General features: G+C 29.1%; 1 protein-coding gene and 1 pseudogene across 1 annotated transcript; one reads left to right on the top strand and one right to left on the bottom strand.

The window, feature by feature from the left end:
• Positions 1–337: 337 nt before the first annotated feature.
• On the top strand, positions 338–2,663 carry LOC124930659 (glutamate receptor 2.7-like). Its single transcript, XM_047470995.1, has 4 exons — positions 338–405; positions 836–1,145; positions 1,231–1,625; positions 2,266–2,663. The coding sequence occupies exons 2-4, from the start codon at positions 929–931 to the stop codon at positions 2,647–2,649; spliced, it is 996 nt and encodes a 331-aa protein (XP_047326951.1). The 5' UTR covers positions 338–405; positions 836–928; the 3' UTR covers positions 2,650–2,663.
• Positions 2,664–15,848: 13,185 nt separating this feature from the next.
• On the bottom strand, positions 15,849–16,935 carry LOC124927714 (annotated as a pseudogene).
• Between the last annotated feature and the right edge of the window lie 1,191 nt (positions 16,936–18,126).

Genomic DNA, 18,126 nt, shown 5'->3' with positions numbered 1-18,126 from the left:
GGGTCTTAGAAATGGTGGATGAGATTTTGGAGATTAAGATTTAAATGAGAAGAATATGAATCGGGTGAAAGAGGAGAGAGAATGAAATTATTATTTATTTATTTATTAAATGTAAAGAAAAAGTCTGTTTGAAATGAAAAAAAATAGGTTAAAACAAAATATAAAATAAATATCTACGTGGATAAAAAATTAACTCCGTTTGAAACATTCCGTTATGTCAACTAATTTTGACACATTTTGACAAGTTTGTATATATAAATAGAATTTTACAACTTTGTAAATAAATTTGACACCTCCCTCCAACTTTATAAATAAAATTGACATTTTTCTCATTATTCATTGCCTTACGAGTTTCTTCCGTTTATCGGAACTTATGATGCATTGATTGATAATCTCATCAACAAGGTATGGTTTAATTTAAGTCTTTTGAATTATTAGTGTAGATTAACCCATATTTTCATTTCATAAGTTTGAGTGTAATGAATATTATATAAGTAGACATGTTGATAAGGTGGAATCTTTATAGTTTTAAAATGTTTACAAAATAAGGATTTGTATATTAATTGATGCCTTGTGATTTGATAAATATATTAATTAATTGTAGGTTGATATATGATGTTGGATTAAAAATACACATTAAACAAGCCAAGAAATTAATTCAAATAACCAAATATCAAAGGTCAATAATAATAATAGGCAATGGGAAAAGTCTTAATATATTTATTTTATAATGGCAACATTTGTTGACCAAACAAGTTTTAATCAACATTTTTTTGTGGTCCAAAATGAATAAAATGACTTTCATTTTAATTTACAATTGTGTATGTGTTTGCAGACATTTGACGCTATAGTTGGAGACATAACTATACTTGCAAACCGGTCAAAATATGTGGAGTTCACGCAACCATTCGCCGAGTCGGGGCTGTCTATGATGGTCCTGGTGAAAGGGGAAGGGAACCGAGGTTGGCTTTTTGTGAAGCCATTTAACAAGAAAATGTGGTTGGTAACTGCCCTTGTTATGATCTACACTACCCTCATTGTTTGGTTCTTAGAACGACAATCCAATCCTGAATTTGGTGGCCCTTGGAAAAATCAAATCAGCACTGCCCTTTGGTTCACTTTTTGTACGCTCTTCTTTTCTCAGAGTAAGGGATTATTATTTGATACAAAAATGTTCACGATTTTAGTTAAATTACCACAATATCATTAATTACTATATTTTGTTTGCAGGAGAAAAGATTCAGAGCAACTATAGTAGGATAGTAGTTGCCTTATGGTTATTTGTAGTATTTGTAGTAACGTCAAGCTATCAAGCCAGCCTCACCTCAATGCTAACGGTCCCAAGGCTAGTTCCCAACATAACCGATGTGAGCTGGCTCATCAAGACAAACGCACCCGTGGGATGCGATGGCGACTCGTTTGTGAAAAATTACTTAAAACAAGTCCTTGAATTTAGCCCTGCCAATATCAAGAACATCAGTAGTCAGTACAGTTATCCAGACGCATTCAGAAGTGGCAACATCACGGCAGCCTTCCTTGAGCTACCTTATCTTAAGGTCTTTCTTAAGGAAAACCATGGTTACCAAGTTTCCGGACCAACCTACAGATTTGGAGGGTTAGGCTTTGTAAGTATACAACCAAACTACTTTCTACATCCCTTTTACATTTATTTATTTATTTTATATTTATATCTTAAACCTTTTTTTTTTTACACAAATAACACTTTTAAATAACCTATACAACAAGATTATTAATAGTCACTTTACCCCGGGCTTGCTGAGTTTCAGGCTGCCCCAATCATAAAAAAAAATTGATTTTTTGAGGTCTAGTTTAAAATTGTGGTGAAATTTAAACTTATAACTAAATAAAATTTCTAAGTTTGTATGTTGAAAGACTAAAGTTAAAATATTTTAGGTTCAAAAATTATAAATTTATCTAAATATCTTACATGTTTTATTAAATGTTTTATTAAATGGGCTGCCTAGGAAGTGGGCGGTCAGGCTTGCTGGACCTACCAGAGTCGGCACTGACTTTACCCCATCACAATCCAATTCAAACCCAAGTTTTGTAGTTTTGGTTGAATTTGGTCCGAATTGAATTCGAATAACCATTAAAATGGATAAGCTTTACTTGTTTGTTTGTCCATAGCTATTGGTTATCCATATAATACTGATTATCTAAATAACTCAAAAATTAACTATGGTCTTTTTTTTATTTTCTTCTAATGGATGGTTTGGTTTAAAACTATAATGTGTGGGGATGAAGGTGTTTCAAAAAGGGTCACCGATAGTTGATGATGTGTCCGAAGCCATATTAATGATGTCCGAGAATGGAAAGCTAAAGGATTTGGAAGACAAATGGTTCAACGGTAGCATGTCGAACACTGCAACCGACATAGGAACCAACGGCCTTGGTCTAGAAAGTTTTTGGGACTTGTACATTATTTCCTTAGTCATATCCACTGTTTCATTACTTTTATTCCTCCTCGTTGGACTCAAGAATTACTTATCCCTTGGAAGATTCTCCCGAAATTTTGGAAATTGGTCAAATTTGTTTCAGACCTTAAGGAGGAGGCAGGTAGTTTATCCTAGTCAAGTTCCTACTTTAAATTCGGTTCCACAGTTAGGTGCATGGTCGGGTAGAGGATGAGAGTTCGTTAGCCCTTCAGAGATTGATAATATTGAAATTGTTAGAATATAATATAATATATATGTAAGATATTATCTGTAATAATATCAATATTATATTATTATATTATTTAGTTTATTTATGTCAATTATAATGTCTATATAATAGACATAATTTATGTAATAATGAATAACAATTTAATACAATCTTTATCTCTTTATTCTAATATGGTATCAGAGCCTTGTTATGATTTTTTAGTCAATCAAGTAATAGTCTTATGTTGCCTTCATCAATGGTTACCTTAGTCATTGATGGAAAACTCTAATCATTTATTATTAATAGTTTTTTTCGGTGGTCTTGACCATCTTATTTGAGGTTTTAGATTTCCTTTGAGTTTTGTTTTCGTCTAATTGGATTGGGGATTTTGTAGCTCGGTGAAAATGAGTTTGATTGTTTTTGTTCTTGAGTGAGGAGGTAACTCGAACAAATCGAAGGTTGATTTGGTTAAAAATTAGATGGTTTAGAAGAGGTGGAATTAAGGTGCTTTTTGGGTTGTGATGAAAGCTCATCTTTGGTGGGTGATTTAAGAAGGTTGGCTTAATTATTAGTTTTGGAAGAGAAAAAATCAGAAGTGTATATGTGAAGGATAATTTAATGAGTTTGGTTTTGGTTGTTGTTGTTGAGAATAGGAAGTTGAATTTGGTTTGGTTTTCCCTATGTTGTGAAGCTTGTTTGATTGATTTTGGTTTATTGTTGTGAGATGTTATTGAATTTGGTTTGTTTTTTTAGCCGTTTGTGAAATTTGGGTTAATTTGATTGGTTTTGGTTTGGTTTGGTTTTTTTGGGTTGTTAATTTTGCTTGTTCTGAATTGAAAAAGTGTTATTTTTTATGGACGGTCAATGAATTGGGCAAAAGTGTTATTTTTTATGGACGGTCAATGAATTGGGCAAAAGAGAGAAAAGAAGGATGACATGAAGATTAAGAATGATGCGTAACTTTTTGTTGTTCGCGTTTTCGTTTTATAACGATGAATCTCTCAATGCTTATTGTTGTTGTATCATGAACTTGAGCTTGAGAGGGGATGTTATAATGAGTTAAAATATTTTATGTTTAAAAAATCATAAATTTATCAAAATATCTTACATGTTTTATTAAATGGGCTGACTCAGGAGTGGACGGTCAAGCCCGAAAGCTTACTGGGCCTACCCCAAGGTCGGCATTGACTTTACCCAAACACAATCCAAACCCAAGTTTTGTAGTTTTGGTTAAATTCGGTCCGAATTGAATTCGAATAAATCAGATGACTCGAAATATCCCTTAAAATGGATCAAATCTACCCGTTTGTTTGTCCATAACTATTGGTTATCCATATAATACTAATTGATTATCTAAATAACTCAAAAATGAACTATGGTCTTTTTTTTCTTTTCTTCTAATGGATGGTTTGGTTTAAAACTTTAATGTGTGGGGATGAAGGTGTTCCAAAAAGGGTCATCGATAGTTGATGATGTGTCCGAGTCCATATTAATGATGTCCGAGAATGGAAAGCTAAAGGATTTGGAAGACAAATGGTTCAACGGTAGCATGTCTAGCATGTCGAACACTGTAACCGACAACCTTGGTCTAGAAAGTTTTTGGGGCTTGTACCTTATTTCCATATTCATATCCACTGTTTCATTACTTTTTTCCCTCCTTGTTGGACTCAAGAATTACTTATCCCTTGGAAGATTCTCCCAAAATTTTGAAAATTTGTCAAATTTGTTTCAGACCTTACGGAGGAGGCATGTAGTTTATCCCGGTCAAGCCCCTACTTTAAATTCAATTCCACAATTAGGTGCATGGTCGGTAGAGGATGGGAGTTCGTTAGCCCTTCTAAGATCAATAATATTGAGATTGTTAGAATATAATATAATATATATTTAAGATATTATCACCATATTATAAATTGTGATAATATCAATATTATATTATTTAGTTTTTTTATGTCAATTATAATGTCTATATAATAGACATAATTTATGTAATCATGAATAACAATTTAATACAATCTTTATATCTTTATTTTAACATTGTATTAGAGCCTTGTTATCGTTCTTGAGTCAATCAAGTGATAATCTTCCGCTGCCTCCATCAATGGTTACCTTAGTCATTGATGGAGAGCTCTATTAATTTATTATTAATATTATTTTTTTGGTGGTCTTAACCAACTTATTTGAGGTTTTAGATTTCGTTTGAGTAGATTTGTTTTCATCTAGTTGGATTGGGGATTTTGGTAGCTTGGTGAAAATGAGTTTGGTTGTTTTGTTCTTGAGTGAGCAGGTAACTTGAACAAATATAAGGTTGATTTGGTTAAATTAGATGGTTTAGAAGAGGTGGAATTAATGTGCTTTATGGGTTGCGATGAAATCTCATCTTTGGTGGGTGATTTAAGAAGGTTGGCTTAATTATTAGTTTTGGAAGAGAAAAATTCAGAAGTGTATATGTGAAGGATGGTTTAATGAGTTTGGTTTTTGTTGTTGTTGAGAATAGGAAGTTGAATTTGGTTTGATTTTCTCTATGTTGTGAAGCTTGTTTGATTGGTTTTTGTTTGTTGTTGTGAGACATTGTTAAATTTGGTTTGTTTTTGAGCAGTTTGTGAAACTTGGTTTAATTTGATTGATTTTGATTTGGTTTTGTGGATTATTAATTTTGGTTATTCTGAATCGAAAAAGGGTTACTTTTTTATGAATGATCAATGAATTGGGAAGAAGAGAGAAAAAAAGGAAGATAAGAAGATTAAGAATGATGCGTAACTTTTTGTTGATCGCATTTTCGTTTTATAACGATGAAACTCTCGATGTTTATTATTGTTGTATGGTGAGTTTGAGAAGGAATGTTAGAATATAATATAATATATCTATAATATATTATCATAAACGACCATTGCGAATCATTCACAATGCTATCGTACTAACATTATACGAGTTTCAAAGTGGGAAGCCGGGAAATTCAATCGGAGAGCTTATTGCTCTTTTAGAAAATCTCCACACACATTAATTTTGTATTATTTGTGTGATTTTTTTACAAATGTTATGCTTTTGTTGTTATGCTTAAACGACTATCCATTTTATAATAAAATTGCATAGATCATTTTAAAAAAATTTCAAGATGCGTATAATAAAATAAAAATAGTAAATAAGACAATGTAGGTTGGAATTATTTCCAATATTTGGGTACATATATTATTTAATAATTGTATATTAGTTGTTATCATAATAAAGATTAAAGCCCAATTAAAGTGATCTATTAAAGTATAAAAGTTATGGACTTATTTAGACATCTATAATAAATATGGGGACATATTTGTGTAGAAACAGAAATACCATTTATTATTCCGTTGATGAGCCGAATAATAAATGGCTATATTAGGGCTAGGTCCTCAACCCATATCCCATATAGATAGCCTACCTAATTTGTTTATCTCATCGGACAATAAGGTTTTAGGTTCATCTCTCAAGAACACTAAAGGGCTATCGATATAGGGTTGAAAGACTTAAACCCCACCCACATCAGACATTTCGATCCAGGTCCAGATATAGAACAAGAAGATCCACATTCTGATCCAGGTCCAGATTCAGATTCAAAACAAGAAGATCCAAGATCTAGAGAAGATCAAGAAGAAGAGAATAAGTAAGAACGACTTAATGGACCGTTCTTCATTCAAGATTCAGGTATATTTTCGCAATTACAGTTTATCTCAATTTATCGACATAGAGTATATAGATTATAGACTTAAGAATTAAAGATTTAGATTAAAGAAACTAACAAGTGGTATTAGAGCCTCTCTATGTCGATTTATTGAGATTTAGATTTTTAAATATATATATTTTTTTAAATATGAAAAGACATTCATATATGTTCTTCGTCTAATTCAATAAGAACTAATAAGGATAAAGATAGATTGTTGAATTTGGTTAACAAGATTATGAATAACAATTAAATTTCTGTATATTCACATTGAATAAACATATTAGAATAAGGAAATTGAATAAATTGAATTGAATTTTCATAATAAGAATAAGGAAGTTAAATAGGTTTTTTTTGTTCAATTTTTGTTTCTTACAGTTAGGGTCAAATAAGACTAAATATTATGTATAGAACAAAAGATGAGATAATTAAGAAGAAATTAATTCTATTATATATATATATATATATATAAATATATATTTGATTTGAGGTTATATATTTGTTATTAATTAAACAATATGAATAGACATTCATATTCTTGATCTAATATGTTTTTTTTATTTACTTAATTATAAGAGGAGTGATAGAGGGAGGGAATTTAGTGAGGGAATTTGGTGAGGGAATGACGTGGCATCACCTTCATTGTTTGGAAAATGTAAAAGTGGGAGGAAAGAGAGAAAAAAGAGAAATTATTTGATTTTTTCATCGAATAAGATTATGCCACGTCATTCCCTCACCTAATCATTTCTCTAATTATAAATAATAAATCATATTTATTTCAAGAATTGGGTTTAATTATTTATTTGAAAATAATAATTCAAATTAATAACCTGTTGAATTTAAGTAAGAAGAATTTATATTTTCAGTTATATATATTTGAGGAAGTTATATATTTATATTTAATTATTATTTAAATAATTAATTAAAAATTTATGGTAAACAATAATTAAATATATATATATATATAGAATTTAGTAATTATAATTAATTAAAGAATTTTAGATTTTAGAATAATAATGAATTATAATGAATTATTATTAATTAAGGAATTAATTAATTATATATTGAGAAAAATCTATTGGTAAAGAAGTTGATTTTTATTTTTTAAAGAATTGATCAAATTAATATCTCATTATTATTAATTAGATAATTAAGGAAATATTAATTAATATATTATATATATTTAGGTTATATATATATATATATTATTTATTGATATATATTTTGTGTATGAATTTAATAATAATTATAACTGAATTAATTAAGGAAATTTGAATTTTAGAATAATAATTTATTATCATTTTAATTATATAATTATGTAAAGAGAATTCAGTTTTAAAATAATAATTACTTATTATAATTAATTTAAGGAATTAAAATAATAATAATAATATTATTTTAATTAGTTAAAGATTGAAGTAATATTTATTCCTAAAATAATTGTTATTGTATTAATAAATTTATATACAGTTAAGAATAAAGTAAAATATATTATGGAATTCTAGAATTTTAAAATTTTAATATATATTTATGATATATGTTATGAATTTTAATATATATTTATGATATATGTTATGATTTGAGAAGTAAGTAAAGGAAAATATACATCTCTATATTTACTTTAACATATTTATAATATTTTATAAATATTGATTAGAATATTAAAAATTATATATTAAAATATATTCAATGAATTAATATAAAAAAAGAATGAATAGACTTAATGACTGTTTCTAATGTAGAAATTAAAAAAAAATCAAGAATAAAGAAAAAGAGAATAAAGTAATATTATTATTTTATTATTAATAATAATTTTATAAATAAAGAATTTCAATAATAATTAAGTTATTTATCAAGAATTAAGGAAATCAATTAACCTAATTGATAAATTTAGAATTTTAGATTATTTCATTATTTTATCCGTATTTAATTGATTATTTCATTATTTTATTTTATTATTATATTTGAATGAATAATCAATCATGTTATATTACATATTTGGATATATATTTACATATTTCAGAAGTATTTAGGTGATAAGTAAAATCACAATTATTTGTTTTATGTTACACGTATATGGAATTTATGCGATTTTTTGATACATAAAACAATATTTGGATTTTAGGTATTAATAACACATTCAAAATTTGGTACAATTTTATGCCCACTTAAAATTTTAATTATGCGGTTGTTAATCGGCCCAAAGGAAGGTTAATAATTGGGCGGATGGAAAATTTAAAGAATGTACAAATTATTAATTTATAGAACATATTTGTTTTATAAGATTAAGACGGTTGTGTTTGTAATTATGCGATTATTAATCGGACAAAAGGAAGTTTAATAATTGGTCGAGTATGTACATAAGTTATTAATTTATTAAATCAATTAATTGAAGCAACATCCTACCAAAGTAGGCTCTCTTGTGTAGGTTAATATGTTTTATAAATTAAGAAGGTAGTGTATATGTAATTCATGCGGTTATTTAATCGACTCAAAGGAAGATAAATAATTTGTCAGAATAACGTTATGCACACGTGGTAATAAATATGTAACAATTATTCGGTGTGCCATATGAATAATTGGACTATCCAAAGATAACCAATTGTTTGACAGGACTTATTGTTAATATTTGATTACTACAAAAGAGTACCGTTTGCAAGTTAATATTTAATGTCCAAAAACTTAAATATTAATGTAGCGTTTGGTATCTTATGATGAGACGTACCAGTATTTTGAATTTACGTGATTATTAAAATTTTGTGAGTATGGTTGTTCATTTGTTTTGTTATCTAATTTAGTTAACACTTCTACTTATACGGATTTTTCTTGTCAACATCTTAAGTTCATTTTATATGATATAGATTTAAGGCGTATCTGAATTGTTATTTTTAAGAATTATATCTAAAAGGGTTAAAATTGCTAAGGATATTTCTAGACTAAATATATCATAAGAAATACACCATAATATATGTTATATTTTGTTTCAAAATTAAATGCATTAAAGTTAGAATTGCATTAATGTATTCTCATGCATCTAATTTGGATTTTCTTATTCACACTTAAGTTAATTGATGTGAATTGTAGTTGTCTAAAGGGAGACTTAGTCTCTATATGAACTCACATCAATTGTGTATAAGAAAATAAAAGATTGAAATAAAAAATAACATAAATAGTGTTCACTTAGCAAATACCTTAAACGATAATAAAGAAATGAGGTTGTAAGAATTGCAGATATTGCACCTAAAAGAAAATTACTAAAGAAAGTGGTGCATAAAAGAATACATATTATAAGTTTGTTTTGTTTGTTCTAAGAGTAATTTAACTATAGTACTCAAACACATTTGATTGGAACTTAGGTGTTACTATCTAAAGTGAGTGTGTTAATGTATGGTTGAGTTAGTTGTTAAAAATCAATTGATGGTGAAAGAAACATCGACGTGAATAATGACAATTCAAATTAAAGATAAAGAATTAAGGAACAATTTCAGAAACTCTTTATTTAGAAAAAAACATTTAGGACATATCTCCATATAATAAATTTATTTGGAGAGAATAATTAAATAACTACAACTTATATATGGAATACGTTTCAATTGAAATAACTAATAAATTCTTTTTGGGTTGTCTAATTAAGGTTAGGCTTTACAGGCCTAAAGAAAATAAATTGGACTAAAGAATTGTGAATTGTTAGATATTCTAAAAGGTTTAGAGACAAAATTAGTCTCATAAGTATTTCAATGTTAGGCTTATATATATATATAAAAGACTCCTTAAACAAGAGTCTAATGTATGCTCAAGATTATATGAATCAAGAAATTAAGTATAATTATGATGTTGGACAAATACTTGAAGGATCCTGGTTTGGATCATTGAGAAAGCAACCAAACAAGTAATGTGACATTTTAAGAACAAAACATTACATACTCATATAGTGAAATCGAATCGGATAGAGATCATTTGGTATATTGATTCGAATTTTGTTGGATACTAAAACAGTTGAAAATTCGTGCCACATCATTTTAGTTTAAAGAATTAATTTTTGGAAGAGTGTTAAGTAGACACTCTAATTATTTCAAGTTGATGGCAGAATTTATTAGGTGTTTTGTGGTATCCAATTAAAGAATCTGACTGCAAAATTTTGTCACGGGGTTGCAAATTATGAATGATATAGAAAGACCACTAAAGATATTACGTGACAATAATTTGTAGTTCTTTTACTTTAAGAGTAATATGAGCTCGACTAAGTCGAACTATTTGGAAAATAAAGAATTCATAATGTTTACTTATCTATTGAGCATATTTGGACAAACTCTAAAATTACGGACCAGTTCTCTAAATATTTGCTATCTGAGGTCTTTCATGAACATATTGTTCATATGGATATTGCATATTTAGATGATATACAGTTTTAGTGAGAGTTTGTATTTTGATGCTTGTATAGATAAAATTTGGAATTTATGTGCACATTAAACAATCAGTTTCTAAAGAAATTAAAGATTTAGCTTTTAAAGAAATCAAGATTATAAAGTTATTCAGATTGATCTCTATAAGGAATAAAGGATGACCAATTGGTATTAGACATGTTAAAGATCACACTATATGTTAATCCACACTACACATCCATGTTTTATCTATGTCATTTGATTGTATTGACATATGTGACTATTGAGGGTTTAGTTACGAACTAATGTAACAAAAATCGCTTTAATCCTATGTTGATATAATTGATGGACGAGATTGATATAGATGTATTTGGAAATGATAACAATGTTTTGAGCTCTTAAGGTTATAATATACAATTGAAGGAAATATTATATGACCCAAGTGGGAGATTGTTGGAATTATTTCCAATATTTGGGTACATATATTATTTAATAATTGTATATTAGTTGTGATCATAATAAAGATTAAAGCCCAATTAAAGTGATCTATTAAAGTATAAAAGTTATGGGCTTATTTAGACATCTATAATAAATATGGGGACATATTTGTGTAGAAGCAGAAATACCATTTATTATTTCGTTGATGGGCCGAATAATAAATGGGTATATTAGGGCTAGGTCCCCAACCCATATAGATAGCCTACCTAATTTGTTTCTCTCATCGAACATTAAGGTTTTAGGTTCATCTCTCAAGAACACTAAAGGGCTATCGATATAGGGTTGGAAGACTTAAACCCCACCCACATCAGATATTCCGATCCAGGTCCAGATATAGAACAAGAAGATCCACATTCTGATCCAGGTCCAGATTCAGAACAAGAAGATCCAAGATCCAGTGAAGATCAAGAAGAAGAGAATAACTAAGAACGACTCAATGGACCGTTCTTCGTTCAAGATTCAGGTATGTTTCCGCAATTACAGTTTATCTCAATTTATCGACATAGAGTATATAGATTATAGACTTAAGAATTAAAGATTTAGATTAAAGAAACTAACAATGTACACTTAAAAACTTATAAAGTAGAACTCGCTAAAATAAAATATCAACTTTTTTTAATAGGGTTAAAAATAGATTATAATATTAGATTCCATAAAATTAATTAAGATAATTGAAGTGTTAAAAGTAATTTTTATAACCTTCAACGTTTAAAAAAATAATAATAAATTAAGAAAGAACGACATCTTTAATAAGATACTCCAAACTATTGGACAGAGCGGTCAATTCTTAAAATATTTAAATTTTATTTTATTGACTCAACTTCTTTTGGAATCTTAACTTTAACACAAAAACTAATATTTTAAATGATGCACACAAAAACATCAATAACAAACATAATTGTCTCCAATATTTTAAAGACCTATGGGCTTATTTTAAGTATCAATACCAACTAAGTAATACTTTTTAAGATTCCTTTTATTTTTTATAAATATATGATATAATATAACCTCGTAATTATAACATTTATTTCAACTTAAATCGTTTCAAGTTAGATTTAAACTCGTGTAATTTGATCTCCTAAGAATACTTATATTAAATTATCCGTGAGTTACTAGAATTACTTTTAATAATTAAATTACGTTCCAAATTATCAAGAATTACATTTTTCTTTCATAGAAAGTCAAAATTGTTTATAGTCTTTCATATGCCTTTGGTTGATTCTTGTCCATGTGTGTCTATGGAGGAGACTTGAAGAGTGTCAGACTATCAATCAATGATAATAGGTGATTTTACTAAAACCATTTATTTTATACATAATGCAATAAACTAATGACAGTTGCATAATATGTACAATTTGCTTGAACCAAGAGGTCGGCCAATTTGAAGATGGACCACATTCATTAACAAATAATAGTATTATTGCCGTATTCATTCCTTCAAACTGCTTAGTCGTCTTCTTCCTCTTCTGTTTACAGATTTGAATGACTGAATATTCTATCTATTACCACTTTCATGCAACTTCTTTATCTTAATACTAAACAGAAGATCCAGAATTCCTACTTCTCTATTACACCCCATAACATGGCCTGGAGGTCCAGTTTTCTCATTCTCCTAATGTTTCTTCTACAACTCCATTTTACCCCCCTGTTTATGGCACAAACAGCCAAGATTTCCACAAACAATGTTGCAATCATCAATGTTAATTCTCGTTTTGCCAAACATCAGATAACAGCCATGAAAATATCTGTTCAAAACTACAACAACAACTCAATCAGTCACAACTTTTCACTTGTTATCTAGGAAGACTCTGGAAACACTCTTCAACTCGTTAATACAGGTAATATGCATGTCTGCTTACTAGAATCAATTTGATACCCCAAATGTTACAGAAACAACAATTGTCTATTGCAGTTGAGAAGCTTAGTAAAGAGCAGCCAGTCCACGCGATTATTGTCATGACAACATGGTCCAAAGCTGCCTTGGTTTACGACGCCGACAACATTTTGAAAGTTCCAGTTCTCTCCTTAGTAGCTGATAGTTCCCCACACAATAATCGATGGCCTTTCTTGGTACAAATGGCCACCAATGGCTTACAACAATTTATATCGGTTACAACTATGGATCATTATCACTACAACAAAACATGCATTTAGTGACACATAACTGCCCACGCTTATTAAGCGTTGGCAAAAGTTCAGAAAATAAATATTTTACCAACCTTTTACTACCTATGACCTTTATAATTTTTTATTTATTCATATTTTAAAAAATTCTTATAAGCAAATGATTATTAAACATTTCGTTTTAATATTTTTTTATGTTTTATTTTTATTTTTTTAAATACTTTTTACAATGTAGTCGGTTAATCATTAAATTAAATATGAATTTATTACTAATATCAAAATAATTAAATAAAATTAAAATTAGATAAAATAAAATAAATTGAAATTGTAGATAAATAATATAATAAATTAGGTAAGTAATTTATTTGTAATTTACATGTCAGAATCAAACAAGACCATTATTTTAATTATTGTTGGTTATCTCATTATTTGATAATTTTTTTTTCCATTGTTTTAATTTTATTTGATTAAAGGTCACTACCATTTAGACTTATGACATTTTCTTTACCCCTTAATTTAATTTTTGTTGCCAGATTGAAAAATGAAACTAGAGGTCCACCATTAATGACTATCCAATATTTGACTAATAATGTATATTATATATTTCATTAGGTTAACTTTTAATATTTAATAAATAAATAAATAAAAATATGAATACATAATAATTACAATATTAAAAGATTTTTTAAACAGTTTTTATTTTCACTCTCATCCTTAACTAATTAGTCTTTAAAAAATGTAAGATTTTTAAATATTTGATCAGTTATAATTTTATTACAAACTAGTCAAATTATTTAATATCTAAAATAAAATAAAATATATACATTTTTCATCATCAATTTTTTAATGTGTGAAATATAAGGAAAACTGAAAATAGGACATTCACACGATGAGATAGATGAAGTTAAGTAGAGAGAGGGTGATCCAAATGGTAACTTTCTTAATCTCCACATAAACTCAACTTCTCACCTTCTAGGTTTTCCTTCACCGTCCGATCTTCCGCTGATGACTCCGACGACGCCGAAACTAAATCCACTGCTGCTGATGCATCCTCAGATCCAGACAGTTTCGACAACAAACTCTCTCAAATCAGGCTGCGTTACGGCAGCGGATCTGGAAAGAAGGCTGAGATTCGCAAGAGCCGAAAAGGACATAAATCATCTCTTCTACAAGGTCATTGCAATCAACGGATGTTGTTTGAAAGGAGATGATCTCGAAAGCTCTTAGTTGACCTAATTTAGATTTCAGAAGCCACGGGTATCTTCCAACCCTCCTCCTCTGCATCTTCCTCTCATAATTTGACTTAGGGGATGACAAATGTTTTGAACAACAGGAAGGGGAAGGTAACTCAGTAGTAAACAAACGTCTCTACCCAGGGGCGGAGCCAGGATAAAAAATTACGTGGGGCTGACTTCAACTTGCATCTCAGATTTAATTTTCTATACTCCGCTTTTTTTTAATAAAATTTTCACGATTATTCGAAGATGGAGACTCGTCATACCCTCTCAATGCACACGTTTGCAAAGTGAGGCACCGAGTGTTTTCAATAGTTGCTGTAAGCCGTAATTTTTATTTTGTTTTTAATCTGAATACTATGCATTCAGTACTTTGTCAATATGAAAAGAATATTCATTAGATTATCAAGATATTCAACTGCCCTATTATTTGGTGAAATATTACATCCTATATGCATAACAAAATAGCATTTATCCCTATCATTAACTCGCTTTCAATATTTGAATTCATCTATTGTAAATGTAGGTTTTTAGGGTTGCTTATGTTCAAAAAAGAAACATGGGAAACAAAAAGCAGCATCTTTCAAAGGAGAGTATTCTGACCAAGTAAATTTCTTAAACCAATGACTTTGGAACCGTCGATTTTGATTTCCAAATTTGGTCGGCGGGTACTCATCCTTAATAGGTTGATATGACCTCATCTTATATAAGCTCGTCTAATTTCATCCATTTGATTAAAATGATATTTCTATATCGGAATACGTAATGCTAGATCAAGTTTAAGAGAATTTACATCAACATCAATTCTAGGAGATTTGTTAGGTTTTTGAGCAGGGATATCAAATTCTTTATTTAAATATTGAATAAAACCAATATAACTATTTTAACTTGTTTATTAATATTAATTTAAAATATTTGAATTCATCTATTGTAAATGTAGATTTTTAGGGTTGCTTATGTTCAAAAAAGAAACATGGGAAACAAAAAGCAGCATCTTTCAAAGGAGAGTATTCTGACCAAGTAAATTTCTTAAACCAATGACTTTGGAACCGTCGATTTTGATTTCCAAATTTGGTCGGCGGGTACTCATCCTTAATAGGTTGATATGACCTCATCTTATATAAGCTAAGGATCATATGTCACATACATATATAAAATATTTTATTTTAAGATTTTAATTTAGGTGGGGCTGGAGCCCACCCTAGCCCATGTGTGGCTCCGCCCCTGTCTCTACCTAGTTTGGTTACTCAACTTTCAAATACCAGTTGCAGGTATTGGCTGAGGAAGAAGTCAAACATAACAGGTTAATAATTCCAGTTCATTCCTCTTCTTTGCTTTGATAGAACATTTGCGAATGTCTTCATATCTCAGAAACGTAGTACATCCTTTTCTCAAAATTTAAAATTAAAAACTCGCGATTCACCATCAACATCAAACCTCACACATTTGACATTCCTTTTCTTTTTCCCATCCCTGCATTTTATTCATAAGTCATACAACGGAACATATGAATTATCAGATCAAATCTTAAAACAGTTTACTTACAGTGTGTGATTATTGATGCCATTGATAAAACGGGCAATGTTGCTTCTGTTATCAGCTGATAACGAGACTTCTTGATGGATCAGAAGCATAAAGCAATGTCATTATGCTATCTCCATCATCATTTTCGCGCTTCTTCAAATAATCAACATCTCCAACATATTCCGATATTATAGTCAGATCCTTTATCAGTCTATCCGCTTCAACAGTATATATCTATCCAAAACAACAAGGAAGAAAATCTTGAAACCATTTTTTCTGTACATGTGTATTCTATTCTTTATAGAAAAGGCATAAACTACAATTAACTCACCCTTCAATTGGGTCATAAACAACCATTAGGGGAAGGCATTCCCCTCTTTCCATCATGCTTTTGCACAAATTTAAGGCTTCACAATCCTCTTTTGACAGAACCTGCACAATTTCAAATATATATATGAATTTTTACTATCCAATCGATTGAATGATGGAAGCCTCGATCTTTGTTAAGACATTTTACCTGCATTCCGCTATGCTCCAAAGCAGCAGAATTTGCGAATCTAGGAGTCATTCCAGGCATGTAAGTGAGCTCGTTTCTGTAATCAACTCCGGTTGATGTAAGAGTTGTTGCCAGCGAGGCCATTTGTTCTAATCTCCTGGTGGGATCTTCAGTTGGAATGTAGGGCAGCAACCTTCTTCTCTTCTTTAATGATGAAAAATTGACTGTTCTTTTTCTCTTCTTTTTGTTTTCTGCAAGTATTATAGAGATAAGAGAAATCTTCAGTTCATCAATGACATCCTTTTTAATTGCGAAAAACATTTTAATTTTTGTTTATAGAGTTGTGTTAAAGAAACAAATTGATTATTCTATTTTTGTTGTGTTAATAACTTGATAGCAGCATGATTAATTGATATTCTGTTTTTTTTGTTGTATTAATAATTTGTGACAGGTACTTATCATTTGTGAACAGGAACAAGAACTTCAATTTGATTTGCAGCTTTATGGGTAAGAACTTATAGTGGTGGTCTCTCTTTTTAGCCATTCCAGTTCATCCCTCTTATTTGGTTTGATAGAACATTTGTGAATGTCTCTAGATCCCAAGAAACGTAGTTCATCCTTTTATTGACCTAATAATGTATCCATTCCCAGGATTTATATAGTATTACAGTAATTACATATAGATAGTACCTTCATATTAGGACTTATAAGACAACCTTTGTGACAGATTGTGATCAAATCATATATAGTTACCTAGTTTTTTCTAATGATACCATTTGCCTTTATCTGAATTTTAATTTCTGTTTATGGAAGTGAGTTAAAGAAACAACAACATTATTAATTGATTATTCTATTTTTGTTATGTTAATAATTTGTGATAAGTACAAATCATTTGTGAATTTGGAGCTTTACTGGCCAAAATTTTCAATCCTAGTCTACTATAAGGAGGCACAGACAAAACCCGAGGGATACGTCTACTTCTTTCTAGTGATATTTGTAAGTTTTAAATATCACACTCCACTGGATTGTTCATGTGTTGATAATTTTGATGCTCATCTTTCACATCTTAACAATCCCTCATATATAAGTACACTATTATTTTAAAATATGATTTTAATCATACATATAAGAAAGTTGTTTACGATTAACTAGGCTCATAACTAGCACATATAAATTATTAGTAATAATGATATTGCAAATTTTTATTTTTATGCAGTTTTCGCTTTAAATAATAATATTTAATTTTTAGGGACTAAATCAAATCAATAGATATCATAATAAAATAATGAAGTTTAATATGTAATACAGTAAGTGTTTGCCTATTATGAAATGATTCCAAGTAACTAAAAGATGTGGTAGCGTAATAGATTATTTATTTTTCTTTCACTCTTCACTACATTTGATATAAAGGAATACTCCTACAAGATTTTTACAACTTATAAGGGTAATATCTTTATTAATGTCTGTCTTCTTGTATTCTAGATTCTGAGGATTGGTTTCAATGAGATTGTC

The sequence above is a fragment of the Impatiens glandulifera genome, chromosome 1, assembly GCF_907164915.1.
Source record: "Impatiens glandulifera chromosome 1, dImpGla2.1, whole genome shotgun sequence".
Classification (NCBI taxonomy): domain Eukaryota; kingdom Viridiplantae; phylum Streptophyta; class Magnoliopsida; order Ericales; family Balsaminaceae; genus Impatiens; species Impatiens glandulifera.
This window is presented reverse-complemented; position numbering and strand designations above follow the sequence as displayed.

Bases quoted from the DNA above. Each gene is read 5' to 3' on its own strand.
- LOC124930659 (XM_047470995.1), top strand. From the start codon at position 929: ATGATGGTCCTGGTGAAAGGGGAAGGGAACCGAGGTTGGCTTTTTGTG. The intron at 1,146-1,230 runs GTAAGGGATTAT...TTTTGTTTGCAG, and splicing joins TACGCTCTTCTTTTCTCAGA to GAGAAAAGATTCAGAGCAAC. The intron at 1,626-2,265 runs GTAAGTATACAA...GTGGGGATGAAG, and splicing joins GATTTGGAGGGTTAGGCTTT to GTGTTTCAAAAAGGGTCACC.